The 19,963-nt window shown below is 39.4% G+C and overlaps 2 protein-coding genes across 5 annotated transcripts; both read right to left on the reverse strand.

Moving 5' to 3' along the window:
• Positions 1-8,341: 8,341 nt before the first annotated feature.
• Positions 8,342-11,491, reverse strand: LOC119488899 (regulator of G-protein signaling 21-like). 4 transcript variants are annotated; one of them, XM_037770904.1, is made up of 5 exons: positions 11,191-11,490; positions 10,776-10,835; positions 10,403-10,464; positions 10,073-10,239; positions 8,342-9,897 (listed from the first exon to the last, which is right to left on the reverse strand). In XM_037770904.1, exons 1-5 carry the CDS (start codon positions 11,268-11,270, stop codon positions 9,709-9,711), a joined length of 558 nt encoding a protein of 185 aa, XP_037626832.1. In that variant the 5' UTR covers positions 11,271-11,490; the 3' UTR covers positions 8,342-9,708. The 4 variants fall into 4 exon arrangements, with proteins under 4 accessions (XP_037626832.1, XP_037626831.1, XP_037626834.1 ...); XM_037770903.1 differs by having other exon boundaries at positions 10,403-10,467; positions 11,191-11,484; XM_037770906.1 differs by lacking the exon at positions 10,776-10,835 and having other exon boundaries at positions 11,191-11,491.
• A 4,987-nt stretch (positions 11,492-16,478) lies between these two features.
• Positions 16,479-19,396, reverse strand: si:ch211-117l17.6 (regulator of G-protein signaling 21). Its single transcript, XM_037768933.1, has 5 exons — positions 19,242-19,396; positions 19,010-19,108; positions 18,864-18,919; positions 18,515-18,681; positions 16,479-17,364 (listed from the first exon to the last, which is right to left on the reverse strand). Exons 1-5 carry the CDS (start codon positions 19,316-19,318, stop codon positions 17,179-17,181), a joined length of 585 nt encoding a protein of 194 aa, XP_037624861.1. The 5' UTR covers positions 19,319-19,396; the 3' UTR covers positions 16,479-17,178.
• Positions 19,397-19,963: the final 567 nt, after the last annotated feature.

The raw sequence follows: 19,963 nt of genomic DNA on the forward strand, positions 1-19,963 counted from the left end.
AACCATGTCACGGTAACAATGTGGCGCATAAAAGACTTGCGAAAACCCTAAAATGCGTTATCATGACACATGGAATGTCCTTTAAATGTTGTGCTATTTATGCGCCTTCCCATGAAAGAGTTAGTATCCCACACCATCTTCCCTTTGCACCATCCCTGCAATGTTTCCATTCAGTCATTGCAAAATGTTTTCATTCCGTTACAGGTACAATTTGTCCATATGACACTTCAATGGAAAAGTAAACAAATCCAAAGTACTCCTAATGTCAATGTTGTGATGTATAATTTAGCAGCAATTCAGTAACAGAAGTGCAAAACGCATGATGAATGCCCGCTCTAACAATCTGAATACCATCTAATTGAAAACAGTTTTAAAGTAATTTCCTATCATTCTCTGCTTGAGAAAACTTGCCATTTAAGCTCTGTGAACTCCTTATTCCAGTAATAGTGTAGTTTGACATCGACATCATATCCCAGAAACGCTAAAAGGGCATTTCTATTGAGGAACAGGACAAACATATGTAAAGAATAATCACAATTTGTTCTAGATTACCTATGCCATAATGCATCTGCGTCACCTGCTGTGTTGTGTTGTGAATATCACTGGCCTCCCTCTCTCTGCGGGGTGAAAACACTGCGTACACCTCGTGTGTTTATTATGATGTGCAGACTGTGTGTCAGCAGCCGTCTGTTTAGAAGTAGATGGAAAGCAGAGCCAAGTTTCCACTAAGGCACGAGGTCTGTCCAGAGGGCCTTACGCAGAAGGTGATTCCCAGCACTGGCTTGCAGAGTTTGTCCTCTTTGTGTTCGGGAGCTGTGGTACTCAGAAAGCCCGGCTGCACTCTTAACCTGTCTTTGGGATTTTGTTTTTTTGCTTAACCAAGTGCCTAAAGCTTCAAGTGCTTAAAGAAAGATGTGCACAACATCATAAGCGAGGCCACCAGCAAGGAAGACATGTCTGCAAGGCTGGCAGAGTGGAACACCAACACAGCTAGTGTGTGTGTGTTTACTACAGCCCCATATGAACCACTATGGCTGCTGCACTCAGCCCAAAACAATTAGGAGGTTGAAAAGAAATGAAAGAAAAGCAAAGGGTGGCAACTACTCCGAAATTGACTTTCCAATTTGGCTGCAAAGTATGTAACTCATGATTAAAGTTCAACTAATGGACATGGGATAAATCCCCAACAGGATCAGCAGCGCCTGGGCTGCTCTGAAAGTTGCTTCTTGTTAAACCTCACTTATTTATTAGGACTGACTGAAGGGATTTTTATCTGAATTGTTATGAAATGATTTTCCACGAATAAGCCTGATAGTTTTGGCATATTTATAATGATTCAATACAGTATATGTTTTTAGCAAACATGTTTGTGTTTACTTTAACTTGAGAGAAGAAAGAAAAAAAAGATAGTGAATTAAAGAGTGGTAGAAAAAGTTTCTTTTTTTTTTTTTTTTACATCTTTAGAGGTGAAACACGCAGTCAGGATTATGTCACAAATATACAATATTTAGACCGTTTCACAGTTTTAAATGTAAGCATTCTAAATGTGTCCCAGTCTATTTCCGGTTGCAGTGTATGTGAATGACATCAGCTCACAGGAAGTAAACCTGGACCCAAACTTTTGCCTGGCAACGCAATCCGGTTGCAGTTCCGTTGAAAAGCACTGAAATGTAGCGTTTCAGACAGAGAATGAATGCAGGTATATTCAGGCAGACAGTATGATGAAAGTAAAGCGTTTTTTTAACATTACAGCATGTAAACATGTTCTAGTAGAAACCCAAAATACAAGTATGAACCTGAAAATGAGCATAATATGGGACCTTTAAGGCACCTGTGCTCCACGAACTTCCCATGTTGTTTACATAGCCGCTAAAATGGAGGTCATTGTGTCAGAGGAGCAGCTGGGTGACCTGACCAGGCGTGTCTCACTTCCATAGAACAATTCGAAGCAGGTTTTTAAGTATGTATTCATTGTGTGGGCAAAATCTGCTCAGGGTGTGTTTTTGATTGACCCTGTTGTCCCATAATACAATGCACATTAAATGAAAACTAATTCAAATTAATTATAGAGGGTGAAGAGACCGCTCCAAGGAGACCACAGAAGACAAACAAGGACTATGTCATTGCAAAGTTGTTCGATTGATGTCTGTTGGCACAGGTTTTGTACCTTCCTTATGTATGCAATTGGTATGTAATTGTATTGTAAGTATGTATCTCACGTGTCTCAGCTACATTAAAGACAGTGTATAGATTGTACTGAAGGATCAATAGAGCATTCTGCCACAATCACAAATGTATAACCCAGCAATTATAATAATACACTGCATAACAAGGCTGTTGTTGCACGATGTTGACACTACAAAGAGTTCCTGTCTCTATTTTGTCCTACTTTGCCAACAGAGCCCAGACAAATTAGCCTACATATAAAACAAGCAAATAAATAAACTGACAACATTTTGAATTAATCACAGATTGTACAGTAAATTACCTGTAGCAGTGTCCCAACCTTAACAATGCAACTCAGTTGCATGTGTTTGTGCATATCAATAGAGCATTCTGCCAGCACCTGCGTCCTCATAAGTATGGCCGACGGAGTTTTTCACCTACTGACCAGTCTGTGAGGGTCAGTCTTTGTAATGGTAATGTGAAGGTTGATACCTAGAAGGCCTATTTCCTTCTTGCTTCCTCCTGTGTACATTTACACCGATCAGCCATAACATTATGACAGCATGGGCACCCTGACCCCCATACGCAGCAAACTGCGATGCACTGTGTTCTGACACCTTTCTATCGGAACCAGCATTAACTTTTTCAGCAATTTGAACTGCAGTAGCTCTTCTATCTGATCGGACAACACGGGCCAGCCTTCGCTCCCAATGTGCATCAATGAGCCTTGGGTCTGACCCTGTCACCGGTTCACCAGTTTTCCTTCCTTGGGCCACTTTTAGTAGGTTCTGACCACTGCAGACCAGGAACATCCCAAAAGAGCTGCAGTTTTGGAGATGCTCTGACCCAGTTGTCTAGCCATCACAATTTGGCCCTTGTTAAAGTCGCTCACATCCTTACGCTACACCATTTTTTTCTGCTTCCAACACAAAGTTCAAAGTTCAAAATGTTCGCTTGCTTTCTAATATATCCCACCCACTGCCAGGGGCCATTGTAACGAGATAATCAATGTTATTCACTTCACCTGTCAGTGGTCTTAATGTTATGGCTGATCGGTGTATACTGAGTACAGCAGTGGTGAAAGGTTTTATGTTGTGACTTGACTGCGACCTCCCTTTCCAGTATTTTACAGTGTCAGGCAGGTTAAGACAGGAGCAGTAGATGCCTTCCTGCCACAGGCAATGCTAGGTCCTGTGATGGCATAACGTCTCCATAGTGACTGATACTTGTTCTGTTATGTTGGGTTGTTTTGGTGTTACAGGAGGCAAGTTATCCATCCTGTCGTCATACTACACATCATTTATTATTTATTTATTTCTTCATTCCATCATATTTCTATCTTCTTGGAATGATAAAAATCATAATGCTACCAACAGTGGTAAAACATAAACTTTATTGATCCACAGGGGGAAATCTGCTCAGTCAACAACACATAAAGGACAGATCACGCCCATAAAAACATACAGAAAAGGAAATACAAGAGGATATTATATTGCTCTGGGGCCAGCCAAAGCCAGTAAAAGTTCACTGTGTGACACCAATAAAATACCAATAAACACAGAAACATTCCCGAAGTTAATACAACACAAGCCAGTACATAGCCAGTTCAGAAATGTAAAAAAAACACCCACTCATACATACAAGGTGAAGTCAGCTGAGGGCACAAAAGACTCACTGTTCTGTGTAGCATCTTTAACTGTGCAGTCAATCCTATTTTTATCATTAACTGTAATGCGGTTAGCTTGACATTTTGGGAAATCCAGTTACTCGCTTTCTTGAAAAAGACTTACACGAGAAGATTGATACCACACACTTATATTTGTCTTCTAAGTAAGAAGGCAGAGAGAGAAGATGTTAAGATAGCCTAGCATAGACTGGAAAAAGAAACAGAAGTCTTTGTCATGACAGTGACAGTGATTGTTAGTTACAGTACGTTACGCGGTTGTCATATTTTTACATTTCTGTTTGTGTAGGAATTAAACAAACAAGATATAATGCATTAATCTAGATATAATGTCTAGATTAGGGAGAGTTTTTAAACTTTTTAAACTTTTAAACTTCACTCTGAAAAGTGAAGCCAATGCGGAATTGTATGTAAACTTGCATTTTTTTCTGATAGCCAGCAGAAGGCGACTCCTCTGGTTGCAAAAGGAAGTCTGGTTGTATAGAAGTCTATGCGAAAATGACCCTTCTTCTCACTTTATCTCAATTTATTACCTCAGTAAACTTTGTAAACAGGAGTTTATGGTCTGAATCGCTAGTTTAAAGTTTTCTTCAATATAGCATGATGTTAATTTAGTAAATTATGGTCCCATTTAGAGTGAGATAGATTATAAAGCAGGCTATGCTTTAGGGTGTGGTTGACCTTGTGGTTGACAGGTTGCTACCATGGTGTTGTCTGGTCTGTCTGGGAGTTGTCCTGTTTTCGTCTTAGAACTTTAACCCTTTCACAGTGTGTTTTCAGTTCATGAAAGTAAATTATAACTCGTTTGGTCGCCTAAAATGTCTTTCGGTTGTACTTAGCTCCACCCTCTCGTATCACTTCTTGTTGCAAAAAACCAAGATGTCAATGGCCAAAAACCAAGATGCCGACAGCCAAAATGGCGAATTCAAAACTTCAAAACGGCAGTCTACAAACCAATGAGTTAGGTCACGTTGACTACGTCAACTTCTTATATAGAGTCTTTGCTTTGTACAGAGCAAAGCTAGCTATTTCTCTGTTTACAGTTGTCATGCTAAGCTAAGCTAAGCTAACTGTCTCCTATGTAGCTTATTGCTGGACAGTTAAAAACATTTAATCTTATCAATCTTTAAAAAAAAAAAATGTTTTCCCAAAGTGTTGAGCTATAACACTTGCCAAAATGTTGTTTTTTTAAAAGAAAAGACAGAACAAAATCTCATCTTGATTATCTTTAATAATGACCACTTTTGTTATCCAAAATTCAATCAAATTAAAATTAAAAAAGCCCCCGGGGCTGGACTGGGACAAGAAACTGGCATCAGAAAAACAGCAGGGCCAGGAGGAGGACAACGAGACACCGCAACACCCTCACATCAAATACATTTCATGATTAATTTTTTTTTATATTTTGGTTCATGAATCTCTTCAAATTTGTTCTGGCTTCATGTTGACATTTCAAATGGATCTATTTTGTCAATATCATAAATGATGTGGGTCATTATGTGGGTTAAGCAAATTGAAGTAAGTAAATTTATTGCCAAATGGCATTTATCATGTGGTGACGACAGTTGCTCATTTAGTTAAGGGCTATGAAGTCATTTTGTGGCCTTATCTTTGGCTTCCCTCCTGGTGGCTCCGGCCAGTTGAATCCCTAATTAGCAACAAAACCGTCCGCTGCTACAGTTATATAAAATGGGATGGACATTTTGAAAATAGGCAGCATTAATCATACTTTTGCCTTTCCTGTCCACTTGAGGCAGAGAGAGACATGATTGACCGATAAAATTGTCTTTAATTTTGCTGGCCTCTCTCCAACAACAATCTGCAGAGTGTCAAATTAATCAATTGCTTTTTTTCTATTGTCACTTACTATTAAAAACATCAGTCCTCTAATAGTGTCCTAATGTCATCGAACTTGTAATTATGTGATTATCATTGACCCAGCAATTATTACACTGCATGACAAGGTTTGTTTTGCAAGATGTTGGCTCTACAAAGACTTTACACAAGAGGCTACACCCACATATTTCCCTATTTTGGCCTACCTTGCCAACAGAGCCGAGCCAAATAGGCTACTTACAAAACAAGCACATAATTAAGCTGAATCAATAACAAATTGTACCTGTACTACAGTAAAACACCTGCAGCAGCATGCTCTTAAAACTACGTCACTTGCTCTGACTGTCAAATAATGCTGAGGGTGGGTTTACATTGGAGTTAGTTGAAAGTCCGGTGCATTGCATACAGTCGTGGAAGCTGAAGGACCAAGGGGCACTTACCAAACGGTGGGACTTGACGTGTTGGGAGTGAGAACAGGTTTCCACATAAGCTGATGTCATGGCAGCTTAGGTCAACTCACCAATGCATTGCTGTGTGTATTTTACCTCAGCAATCAATTGGCTGACATGGGAGGGTCATCAGCTCATTAAGCTCACCTGATCTCTTTAGGCTATAAAAGCTTGCCCATGTGTTCATTGGATCGACAAGAGTCTCAGCTTTCCAATCATACCCAATTTATGCAATGCCAAGACTGTTTAGGGACCCCAGTATGCAGAAACCATTTTTAGAATAGGCAAAATCAACACATTTATACTGCATTTGCCCTTGACTGCATGGGATTATCATAAAGTAGGCATGTCTGTAAGGGGTGGACTCATGGGTACCCATAGAACCCATTTTCATTCACATATCTTAAGTTGTGAGGATAAAGGATCCCTTTTGAAAATGGCCTAGCCAGCTTTTTCCTTGCCAAAATGTTACTTTGGAGTGCTATTTAGCCTCCTTCCTGACATGCAAACATGACTGGTAGCAATGGATTCCATAGGTTTTCAAGTTTCATATCATGCCAGTACATTTACTCCAGCTCTAAACCTGAGCCTGCTACAATCTCTGAAAGACAGTAAAGTCAGCCGAGGGCGCCTGCACCCTCAAGGAGTGGAAGAGGTATTTAATAAATTACTACTAAATTACTTACTAAGTATAACCCTGCATGGACTCCCTTCTTGTCACATTCCTTGACCCAGTTTGTGACAAAAGCAATGCTAACTTCTCTTGCTGCTAGTTTCATTTGTTGGCTCCACCTTACCTTACACATGTTCTACTTGGTAGTGTGGATAAGTAAAATATAGAAACAGTGCAACCTGTACTGTATCAAAAAAATATTGGGGGTTGAGGAAAACACACATTATATTATCTATTTTTCCTTGCTTCACATGGCATGCAGAGTGAAACACAACTTTTGGGTTTCCTATTCTGTGCCAATCCTACAGTTTGGAGCCATGTGCATTTTGACTAATCACAAGTACAATTTCTTCCAGTATTTTTGGCCCAAAGACAGACTCTCACTCACGTGTTTGATGGCAATGATTACGCTGAATCTCTGCCCGAAACAAATCAATAACGTTACTTTTTTTCCCCAACTTTTGAAAGAATGAATAATCCTGCTGAATAGTACAATGTTTTATTATGTCGTGTGGCTACATTTCAGAGAAAATCTCAATTCTCACACCTACTGATTAAGAAACTGGAAGTCCGTGCCTTCCTGTTTCTAAAACAGCGCATATCAATTTTCAAGTTAACAGATGCTTCTCAGTGATAATGGAAAAAAAATAGATAACAGGAAACTGCAAGCACCTAATATCCTTTGTCGGATATCTCAAGGATCATTTTGACTCATTTTGATGTAATTTCCTATAAAACGATAACTGAAAATTCAAAGCAAGCTAATGCTGGATTTCCATTTAAGTAATTTGTCCACCATTCTTCAAAATTAAAATGCTGAAAATGTTTGAATGATATGAGAAACCAGGAGCACTATTTATATATAAAACTATACTGTATACAGTATAGACTTTGTCACTGAGTAGGGTGAAGTGTTACGTCTTGCCAACTGCACTGTAGTCGCTTCTCCACACAACAGTGAAAATAAGTCTTGGGCCCACCAGAACTTGGCACAACCTTTATGTTTCCATGCTTATGCTGTGGAGTATTGCTTTAAACATATAACAGACAATCGTTATGCAAACATGCCATTAATTTTGTAATACAATGTTTTAAGATCTATTTCACTGGAAGTGTGTGGCTGTCTTCTTTAAACAGACCACAAAACTAAATTGCAGAGCACAAAGCACTAAAAGCCATAATGTGAAAAATGAGAGAGCAGAGACTCTAGTGTGTGTGTGTGTGTGTGTGTGTTTGTATTACCAATGTTGTGGGGACATAAACCTGTTAACACAGTCACATTGTGGGGACTCACCTTCCAAATGTAGACAAAATGCAAGTCCCCATAACGTAAGTCGTTATATTTTAGGGTGAGGACTTGGTTTAGGTTTAGCGTAAGGTTAGGTTTAGGTTATGGTTAGGCAAGTAGCAGTTACAGGTAGGGTTAGGGTAAGTCTCCAGGAAATGAATGTAAGTCAATGTAATGTCCTCAAAAGTCATGAAAACATTACTCTGTGTGTGTGTGTACTAAAAAAGTTCACTTTGTTCCAAGAAGGCAATTCAAATAATTTAATGTCATTCAAATAACTAACATTTTAACAATCACTTCAACACTGCAACACACATTGTACTCAAATGGTGACAATTAACAATAAATATTACACTGTTTAACTTTTAAGTTAACTTAACTATTAACCCCTAAGAATACAGTCAAACCACATGCTTTGGAAAGCAATAATAAGGCATATTCTCAAGGAGGTTTTAACATCCTACCATGCAAGGTGAAACATCCTATCTCTATAATAATTCCACTCAAATAGTTTATTACATAAAATCACAACTCTTGACACTTAAGTGCTTTTTAAGAATTTGTTTTAGACTAAAATGATGGCCAGTAGTCGTGTGCTGAGGAATTAAATTAGACGCCACCAGCCGTAAAAAAAAGGGAACTTCGTAGTTGCTGTAAAGTGCAGAATTTGGTTCAGGTCCCACACAAAAAATGTGCATGATTATGTTTTGTTATTATAAAAAAAACATTTATTCTGGATTTTTATTGAAATAAAATCTACCAGCTACTTTTTTTAGTTTGAAAATGATGAAGATATTTAACCCAGAGGCAGCTTCAATCTAATATCATTTTTTTAAAACCCATTATCGGTCCAATCTAAAAAAAGAAGAAGAAAAATCTCCTTTTAAAGTGTCCCAGAATGCCTCTTGCAGAACTAAGTGGCCTTCTGCAACCTTTTACTAAAGATGACATATCACTATTGAGTCCTCTATCCACTATGGATTTGTTTTCTTCCTTAGCGCTGTCATTAGATAATTGGCCAACTCTTTTTGTGACAGCTTATTCTGTGTCAGTGGCAGTTAAAAGCTACAACTAAATACTCACTTACACTCTCTCTCTCACACATACACACACACACACACACGCACACACACACACACACACAACTAATTGAGTGTGACCGTTGCATCTTACATCCTCTATCTCAATCTGCACAGGAAACACCTCTGCAAAGAAGGCCAAAGGAGGTTCGCTGCACGGTTTGCTTACGCAGATCCACAGTCAGAGCAGTCGCCTCGCTGATTCATTCATCGCCAAAATTGGCTTGCGTACATAGAGTTATCATCCAGTGCAAACACATGCTACAGGGTCATTATCATTAAGGCTGGTCGTGTTTGTTCTTCTTCTTGTTACACAGTCCTCAGTGTTGGGATCCTCCCATGACGGGACTAAGGCACAGTTTGCTTCTGGATCTAGTGGCGACTCCAAGGTCTCTGTATGTGTCCGTGTGGCATGTGGATCGACCCTCCTTCCTTCTTTGTCGTCGGCCCTTCCTCCTGAAGGAGCTCAAACATTCCAGTTATGGGTTTTATGTCCTTTCGCTCTCTCTCTCTCTCCGCCCTTGACCGAGCTTTCATCCCTTCGTGGCGTCGGCGGCGAGGTTTTCCAGGAGAGTTCTATAAATGTCTGAGCGGAGGAACCGCGGGTACGAGTCTCTTTCCATCAACCCGTAAACTATCTTCTGAGCGTCGTCAAAGCAGTGCATGGTGGGATTCTTGACGTTCCTTTTGATCTGCTCTCGGGTGTGATAGTCGATGTTGATCTGGAATGAGGCAGATGGATAGGAATGAGGGGGATTTGAGCCAAGAGCGAGAGATTTTAGGCTCAGGCACTTTTCCTATTTGATACTCTGTCAGTGCTCAATATGTATCTTACTTTTTACATCTGATATAGTATATGTAATAGTGTCTGTGTATGAATATTTTTTTTAAGTTTACCTCTTTAGGAGATTCTGCTTTGATGAATTGCTCATAAATCTTCTTGGCTCTTGAGGACATTCTGAATGAAGACTTGATCTTCTTGTAGTCCTCACAAGTGAGCCAGAATTCAATGTTCTCATCGCTGTATTCAGATTTGAGAAAGTTACGAAAAGTGGCCAGTCCATCTGAGGAAAGCACAGAAAACAGAGCAAGCATGAAGAACAGATCACAGCCCTGTTCAGCTTTTATTTTTTTAAAAGAAACAAATATTCTCTTCAAACTCTCATTCTCAAAAATATGATTTACTGTTCTAGCAGTGTTCTCGTCCTCTGGGGAAAAGCAACCTACATTTAGACTCGAGAAGCCTTTCCAGTGACTGTGACCATTGTTGGGTATCTTCTAAACTTAGCCTGCTGGGAGAGAATGCAAGTTAGATTACTTAACCAGAATCAAATTTGGGTAAAATAAAAATAATTGTGAGGGGGCTGGCAAGGACACAGAAGCAGCTTAATCAAGAAAGCATAGCAGATGTGCTTATCTAATTCATACAAAAAAATGTCAAACCATGGGATATGTTGGCGTGCGCGCGGGCCGTGCCAAAGCAAACATAGTGTCTCCAGTTCATTTGAATCCTTTCATGATGCCATAGATGGAAGTGATAGGAGCAGGCCGGCTATTTTAGAACTGAAATGTATGCAAAACACTCCATAAGTCTCCTTACCTCTCGGAGCTTGATGAGTGTGAGAACATGCACTGGAGTCGGCACATAAAGTTCTTTCCGCTGTGTGGAGATAAGAAATACATGAATATATCCCAACTGGATTTACTGCTGTTTAAATTAGTTTCCAGTGAATCTGTCAAAGCATGTCGGGCATCTTAGTAATTAGAAAAGAGAGCATGTGGTGTAGTAAAGTTAGATCACATTATTAAGTTAAGCTATTTTCAGGAGATACCATGAAGCATCCATAATATTCCTGAGTGTGCTCTTGTGTCTGAGAGGTTTTGACGTGAGAAATGAAAAAGCAAAACTTTAGCAAAATACATTGACTATTAAATAAATTAATTTCCAAAGCGCCCCAAGTCAGCATATTTACAGGAAACCCCAGCTCAGCGTTAAAAGTAAGCGTTTCACTCACATGTTCTTGTTTCTCTTCCTGTCATCTCTGTCCATGATGAAATGCTGTGTGTTGAGTGGTTCGACGATTAGGCTGGGCATTGTCTTGTTAAGTCCACACTCTCGGGCTCTCGGTCCTGGTCATGCTGCAGCTGAGAGACACTTAGGAGGGTTCCCCCTGCGACGCGGCTTTTTATACCAAGGTTTCCTGCCGGGGACTGCTGGGCTACATCAGCAGCTCAGCCCAGACTGAAGAGGAAGCACCCCTTTCCTCCTCCTTCTCATGTTCCTCCTCTCCTCCTACCTCCTACTCACACTGTACTGCATGTATGCCTCCCCGCCCCCCCTCTTGATGCCTTACTCCCTATTATGTCTCTGCGCTTCCTTCCCTTCCCTCCTCCCGACTGGACCAGGCTGAAAGCGTGCTGTGTTCACATTATTTTTAGTCCGGCAGCACAGATGCAAATGACAGTAACAGTGTGCTGTGATAGGCAAATCGTGACCTTTGCACGCTGTGTGTTTTTTTGGTAGCCTCACTGAAATGAGACTGAAGCCTGTCGAAGACAGATGGAAGGATTGTTTTGTTTCTGTCTCGTACAACTTTGGATTTCTCTTTGTGAGAAAACATCAACTTATACATATATCGACAGCTCAAAGGGAAATTAAAAAAATGTGCTGTATAGTCATGCAACACGAGGCCACAGTCATATGCGAGAAAGAGGAAACAGCAAATTGATTGCAACAGAGAGGCAACAGGAAGTCCGAAAAATTGTCAGAACGTCATGACCACTCTCTTGTTTCAGCCACAGAGTTATTGCTTTACTGTCGAAACCTTCCTACGTGGTCAAACTGTAGACTGGAATTTTTTATATGGAAGGCACAATACGCAAGTGTGTGTTGTATTTTTATTGTAATGATTATATAATATATCTTACTGTAAAAAGTGTAGAAAAGCTTTGTAAACCCTTAAAAGGGGAGGACATGTTATATTTAGACTCATTTCTGTAAGGCCAATTCATGTCAAATTTAAGAAATTGTGTGAAATTGCGACATAAGAGAGGGATGGCCAACACGGTTCAACTACAACAATAATGAACATGGGTACCCATTGATATGCCGATGTCAAAACTGACTCGTACACATTTGATGGACCACAGCCTTTTTACATCTGAGCCTGTGAGTTGTTCAAGGGACCGGGAACAGACAGGGGTGAAGAGAAATATCCGGCCTTGGCCAGAAATCGAGTTGTGGTGTGAGAATTTGTGGTGAACTAGACAGCTTCTTGGCGAGTGACTGGCTGAAATTAGCGTTAGTACCACTGACCCTTGACATTTTATGTTTCCCTCAAATCAGTGCTGCCCTTTGACATATTTTGCCTGGCGTTGGATGTAGGAACTTGGAGCAGAAGAACGAGCTGTGGGAATTTATAGGTTTCAACATCCGATCCCGAACTTATATTTTCTTAAAGCAAGGGTATGCTTGAACCAAACTAGTTTGTACAAAGTGTCATCCAGCCACGTCTATAGCTATAGCATTTCCAAATGGCCACACTCACACTGCTGTAATGCAGAGCGGCGAGACTTGATAATCGTCCACATTTTGATAAAGGTACACACTTTCTGACAGTCTCTCCTTGAAAGCATTTATGGTGTTGCACTTAGCTTTATACACAAAAAGTTACGGAAGTAGATATTTGAGACGAGTTAAAATCCAACCAACTTTCACACCTCCGCACACCTAGTCAATCGCTACATTAAGTGGGTGAGAATGTCAAATTGTTAGTTTCAGAAAATATAAGAAATTGTCCAAAACAGTCCCCCCAATTCTGACTTTGATGGAAACACAGTTCTAACAGATCGGGTTGGTGCGTGTATTGAAAAACCCTAACCCACGAATTAATAGCACCCACAAAATAAGCCATTTTAGTCCAGTAGCAATTATGTTAGTAACGTTAGCCCTGGTTGCAAAATGTCAGTGTTTTTGTCAAGAAATCTTGATAGTTTTGTTGGCCTGATCGATTAGAGGCCTGAGAAACCAAAGCTGTGCTGTTACCTTTTGTGTCTTTCTACTCAGGAGTACCACAACATACTCCTCCAACAGAGATACAGTCCCTATGGTAAGTTTGGAGGGAAAGACTTGCAAATGTAACCACGTGTCCTCGCTCCACTCAAAGCTTTGGCAAGAAATGTGACAGGACAGATTCGCACCATCTGCCACTGACTTCACATCGGTCAGATGGACATTTTCATTAGAGATGCATTATTCTGCTCAGACTTGGCATCCTTAACACAGCAATTTATCTTCTTTTTCCCAAATAAATGTCAGTCAATAAAAGCAGCTGTAGATTGACTAGGGGATTACAGTTAGATCGGTACTGTTTGGCTTCCATTGGTAATACTTATACATTTGAAAATTTACCATCAGAGCTGTGCAGGTCCAACACACATGTAATTCAATCCAAGCTTGTTTCTAGGCCAATGCTCAGAGATCCACTTTGTAGTAGATCTGATTTAAAGTTGTAGTAAGATAAATACTGATACTGATTTAAAAAATGGTTCTTTCTTACACTCAAAGAGCAACTTAGCTTGACAAACCAAGAAGAGTAAATGTAATCACCAGCCTCGGCTCTGTTATGTTTAATTTCCCTGCCTATACAAGTTATAATAGGGAGCAGATTCTGAAAGGAAAATAAGTCGGATTCAGAAGGTAATTAAAAATACCAGAAACCTGACTGAATGTATCTTTGCCAGTCGCCCCTGCTCACCATCTGATGCCCCAGGCTATTCTGTTACAATCTGCCCTTTGGCTCGGCTTCACTGATGCTGCTCTCCCTCTTTTGCCCAAACACGGTTCTGAGTACTGAGGCGTTACGAAGAATCACCAAACACTGTGAACTGAGAGCTTTCCCTTTATATTTGATTGTGTGTCTACAGTTACTATAAGGAGGAACACAGCAGTTTGCTGTACAATGCAATACATTATTAGCCTGCATAGCATCCAGATCTGGTCGTGAAGTTCCCCAAGTGTGACTGTCTTGACTAACACTGTGCCATTGACAGTACTCACTTCCTTTTTGCTACCATGGCAACTGTGCTGGGCTATGAGCAAAACAGTGACAGATTGTGTGTGAACAATAGTGCGCCATGTGATGCAGGAGATGTGAGACCTTTGTCATGTATCAGGAACAACCCCTGACATCCCAAAGTACTCAGAGTTACTGACATTTGACATTGAAATAACTGTTTATTGTGATTCCTGGAAATGGTTTCAGCCTGCAGCCCAATAAATTACATTTATATACTACTAATATACAACAGCAAATACATGTTAGGATGACCTCATTGTGTTTTTTTATCAACACATTGAGGACATTTTGTTTAAAAAGTCATCTGCTATGTCACAATACTGAATGTATCAGCAAAATGTTCACTGTCAACATATACAATATGTGATCGAAGCAACTATAACATCATTAAACTTTTTCATGATTATGTATAGGCACTAAAAGCACTTTGTTAAGATTAGGAAAGATGGTGATGGTTGTCTTGGTTAGATATTGAAAAAGCCAACATGACGTGTTTCACACAACTACGGTCTTTCCACAACGTTAACCAAAATCCTTTTGTTGCCTAAAAAATCTAACCACATACAGTATTCAGGATGCAATCCCCAGTCTCTGATGTCAAAGTCCATTGAGTACATTTCCTCTTAAAACGTATTAGGCAAAACAACTTAGTAGTAGCCAGTGGCTATACCTCTAAAAACACAAGGTAGGGGAAAATAGTGTCAGATTTAAAGGAACAGTGTGTAACACTTTGGGGGATCTATTAGCAGGAATGGAATATCATATTAATAACTATATTTTCATTAGTGTATAATCACCTGGAACTAAGAATTATTGTGTTTTCGTTACCTTAGAGTGAGCCGTTTTATCTAGGGAGCGGGTCCTCTTCACTCAGTCCACCATGTTGCACTGGCATGTTTCTACAGTAGCTCAGAATGGACAAACCAAACACTGGCCACTGTAGTTCTCCGACATGCTTGTGAAACTGCAATAGGCCTAATGTGAGCTGCAGAGTGCAAAACAATCGTGCCGCCAGCCATCGTCTGACTTCCATTGCTTCTAAAGTAGTGTTATTATGGTAAGGATGGCGTCTGAGCGAGGCGAACGATGTTACTGCGGTTTTGCACTCGGCGGCTCATGTTAACGCCATCTTGGAAAAAAAAAAATCGAGCGGCAAAGACCATCCTTGGGACAGGGCTTCCAATGTAAAGATAATTCCATTCACTGATGAGAACCATTACACATGGTTGAAAACTCTGGAGCTAGTAAGTGGACCTTGGAGTTGAGATTAACATAAGATGTTTTTTCATTGCCAGGAGTTACTGAATGAGTAAAGTTAATTTTTTCACAAATAATTTGAAAATCAAAATGAATGACAATCTTTCATGAAATACTTAAATGTATATAGTGCATTGCTTAAAGATACAGCAGGTGTACTTTGAGTTCTAGTTTGAGCTTAACAGGGGGGGGAGATGGTAAAGTTATAAAGCAAAAACTAATCAAAGAGCAGTAACACATTTATACATAAAATGTAACTAAAACTAGGATTTCCATTTGTCCCACATCCATTGGCTTTTGTCCCACCACCAGATCAAGCTCAAAAACCTTTTGAATAACAGTATGCAGTGCGTTCTTATGCTCAAAATATCACTATATTCCTATTTCACCAAAGTCTGGGGCGATGCAGCGAGTGTTTTATGGGCACAATAATATGAGAATGAAAGCAATTCAAGCTTTATATTTCACATTGTCTTTTTGCTCCATGCCATTTATTACACCTGGATAGACTAAACTTGGAGGAAACAAAACAAGCTTCCAAAGTTCCCCCCATAAAACATAAATCTTTATGTAGGTGAAAGATGAAAAGCTTATTCTCTACTTTTAATACTTCTATTTGAACAATATAATCTTTTCTCAAAGTACGCTTCTTTACGGTTATTTCTCCAAGTAAAGCTCTTGTGTATCTCTGCCATCATTGTCTTGTGGGTGATGAGATTATTCCCCTAACAAGGCAGCACATTCAGCCAGATCTGCTACGCATCAGGTTGTCTGATGACTCCAGTGTTGTCGTTTAAGCCCCCCGAGTTATTATTAGCTGCCTCAGTACTCCTTTTTAAGGCACAATTTTTAGGAATAAGGCCATTTACAGAACGGAGTGAGATCAAGGGTTACCCCGGGGTTACTTTTTTCCAGTTTGGTAAACCCTATTGCTGCTGTGTGGAGTCATCTCTGCACCTAATTAGAGGAGATATCAGACATGTGACCAGAGACTGAATCTCCTTGCTGGGTGAGCTGTGGAAACTGTTCTCCTTTTTTTTTTTCATTTTTGACTCATGCCCATCCCCACACGTCCAGTTAGACTGCCAGTCAGATAAATATAAATCGTTGTCTCAAAATTCTGACAACATGGAAAATAGTCATAAAAGTAGGGTAGTTATAGACGATGAGTGAGAACTACTCATCTCATGAAATGTATCCAAAGATGGTCAAGAAGTCATGATTTTGAATAGCTCAGAATTTAATGCTCATTTATGAAAACTAGGTCATTTCATTCTACATGTCAGAAACCATTTATCCTACTGTACTCTGCCCCTTAACTTACTTTTCCTCAACACATTCCTTCAAACAACTCCAAACTCTGCACAATCTTCTAAATTAAACGTACCAATAGCATTCTTTCTCCCCTACTTACATATACTTTTTTCCACTTTCTGTTTTCCTGCTTTATTATTTTCCACAATATTTCATCAACATACCGTCATATAACAGGTTGATGTTGCACATGGTTGAAAACATTATTTCTGTTTGGGTTTAAAGCAATAAGCAAAAAGGACGGTTTTGATCCAAGCTTCTCTTACAGTGTGAAATAACTTTTCAATTCAGTCAAATAGAAAAAAAGGCAAAAGAGTGAGGATTAGAAAAGCAGTTTTGATACAGTGTTTTGAGCTAAATGTACCAAAGAGTCCTTGACTTGTGCTTTAGACTCAGGTAGGCATCTGAGAGCAGGAATCTGGGGCAAGAATCTCTTTCCATCAGCAGGTAAACCTGTTTCTGGGCCTCATCGAAGCAGGAGGGGCTCGCCTTCTCCAAAGACTTCTTGATCTTCTCCTTGATGTGGTGGTCAACATTGATCTAGAGAAGAAGCAAAGACGAAACACAATGTAAATTGTGTTGAATACAGAGGCATTTGCACCAAATATATCTCCCAGAAAACTGTGCGGTGCTAGAAAACTAGACCCTCTAAACACAAGAGTTCATAGCTGTAAATAGGCATATTTTGGCATCTGATAATGCTTCATTTTAAGGTATTCCTTTTCTCAACTTTCCCTTTCTAATTTTCTTTTTTCACTGGTTTTTGTTTGTTGGTTCATCTTTCGACTGCTCCTATTAGATGGATGCCACAGCGGATCAGCTGAGATCTAATTTTATGATCCACATATTTGATTTGGCATAGCCTGATGCCCTTCCTGATGCAACCTCCCCATTCACATGGGAGGGGGTTACATGTTTGGTGGTTGGAGGAACTAAAAAAAATGCCACAACATTTGTTGATTGGTCAAAAAACTTTGGTATTGACATACTATGGGCAAGTATCTAACAGTATAACTTTGACATTTTTAAATCAAACAAAAAAATCACACTTTTATCAATAGTTAAAGTCAGGATTTTTGAAAAATAAGGAAAAACACTAACATTATGTTTTTTAATAGTTTTCCATATGAAATGTGTTTTTTTTTACACTGCATATGTGCGCATATCTTTGATAATCAACTTCTTGTGCGTTCATAGATACCAAAGACTTGATTGTGCTCATTGTATTTTCTGAGATACAGACATTTTATTATCATACTATATCTAGTATTTGGGCATGTAGGACATGGGACGACTTTTTTTTCTCCTAAAATAAAATGGAGTTTATTGCAAAAACAGTAGTCCCATGTGCCCAAATATTTAGTATGATGAGAAAAACTCACTTTTCAGATCTGACCAATTTTGAAAATTTCTTCACATTTGTGCTTATGCAAACCCAGAGAACACTTCTGCCAAAAATAAAATAAAACAAGTTGCAGGCACAAATGGGTTAATCATTCTTGTTGCTAATATGAGGTGCCATTTCCTGTGCTAATGCAATAATACTCATAATTATAGTTAAGTATAATTATATAATTATAGTTAATAATCATAGTTAAGCATGCCAAATGGAACAAATAATAGAGCTGGATGAATAGCCAGCAGACATTGTCTCTTTCCACCATGAACCATCAAACATTGCCAAACTGACCTCTCTGCAGGCTGTAGGCTGGATGAACTCCTGGTAGATCCCCTCTGCTTTCCACTGAAGGTCGTCCGGTGAGGCGGTCGACCTAAAGTCTTCACATGCGAGCCAGAACTCCATGTTTTCTTCACTGAACTCAGACTGCAGGAAGCTGCGGAACGCTGCTAAATACTCTGTAAAGAATGATAAATTTAAGTTATTCACTGTTTAAATCTCATTAGAAAGCTCATGGGGATAACTTCTGCGCACACACATTTTAATAGGTTTTCCAACAGATATTAATGTTTATTATTTATTTTGCGGTATTTTATTATCCAAAAATAAACACCCAATTAAAAAAAAAAAGGTCTCTTACTTTTATCCTGTAGCAACATTTCCAGAGTCATGTGGAGTTTATGATCAGTCTGCCCACTGTAATAAACAGAGATTTGAGTATTCATTTTCATCGTGGTAAACAGCCAGAACATTGAGATATCTATATTATTGCCACGTATACACTACCTTTGTTGTTGTTTTGAAGGATATGTCTCATCATTTATTTTTTGAACCTTGAGGCCCTGGATGTCCTTCTTACGCCTCTTTCGGCTAAGAACATCGATTCTGTAAAACAAATGAAGTTCAACTTTGTGTTAGTTAATGTAAAGTTTCACAATTTAACAGTAAAAAAAAAAAAAAGTAAGCCTATCCGCCTTACTCAAACTATTACTCAATATCATTAGTCTGTCTGGCTTACCTTCTGGGCCGCTTCACATTTTGAATCAGATCCTTAATGTCATAGAACTGGATCCTTGAAAACAAACGTTTTGTCATTTTTACATCGCTGGTAACTCCTGTAAAGGAGTTAGAGTAGTCTGTAAACAGCTCCTGTTCCCTCCAGCTCTCTCCTTTAACCTGGCAGGGAAAGTGTCATACCTATGACGCTGAGGGCCTGCTGGTACAGGTAAGTTAAATGCCATCCTTATGCAGCTGCTTCAGTTACTGTTATCACTGACTCACAGCTGTAAAGTTCCAGTGAGACAGGATTTGTTTAGGTTTGTAATATGTATATGGAATATGTAGGGACAATGAATGAAGGGGAAAACTCTGAATGAAGGACAGCTAGGGGCCTGAAAACATCCCGTCAATTTTGGGTGAGCATGACCATATATGTAACGTGAGACAAAAGAAATTCCTTAACTATTCATTCAATTTCCGCTGAGGTAGTGATCCCTTTAATATCTCCGTTTGTAATGATATCGATTTTTGCATCAAACTGAAGAGATACCTTGATTTTTCAGGTATTTCATTCACTGAATTACTCAACAACAGACATTCATCTTGTAACAAGGGGAAAACCTGTATCATCACCTGCACTCTAATTGACACTGATTGGGTATGGTTTCGTATGGGTGTGGGGTATAGTGGGACTTCACATTAGCTGTGAGCCAATGGCTATGACTCAGGTCCTGATTGGAG

Source organism: Sebastes umbrosus, chromosome 5, assembly GCF_015220745.1.
Source record: "Sebastes umbrosus isolate fSebUmb1 chromosome 5, fSebUmb1.pri, whole genome shotgun sequence".
NCBI classification, from domain to species: domain Eukaryota; kingdom Metazoa; phylum Chordata; class Actinopteri; order Perciformes; family Sebastidae; genus Sebastes; species Sebastes umbrosus.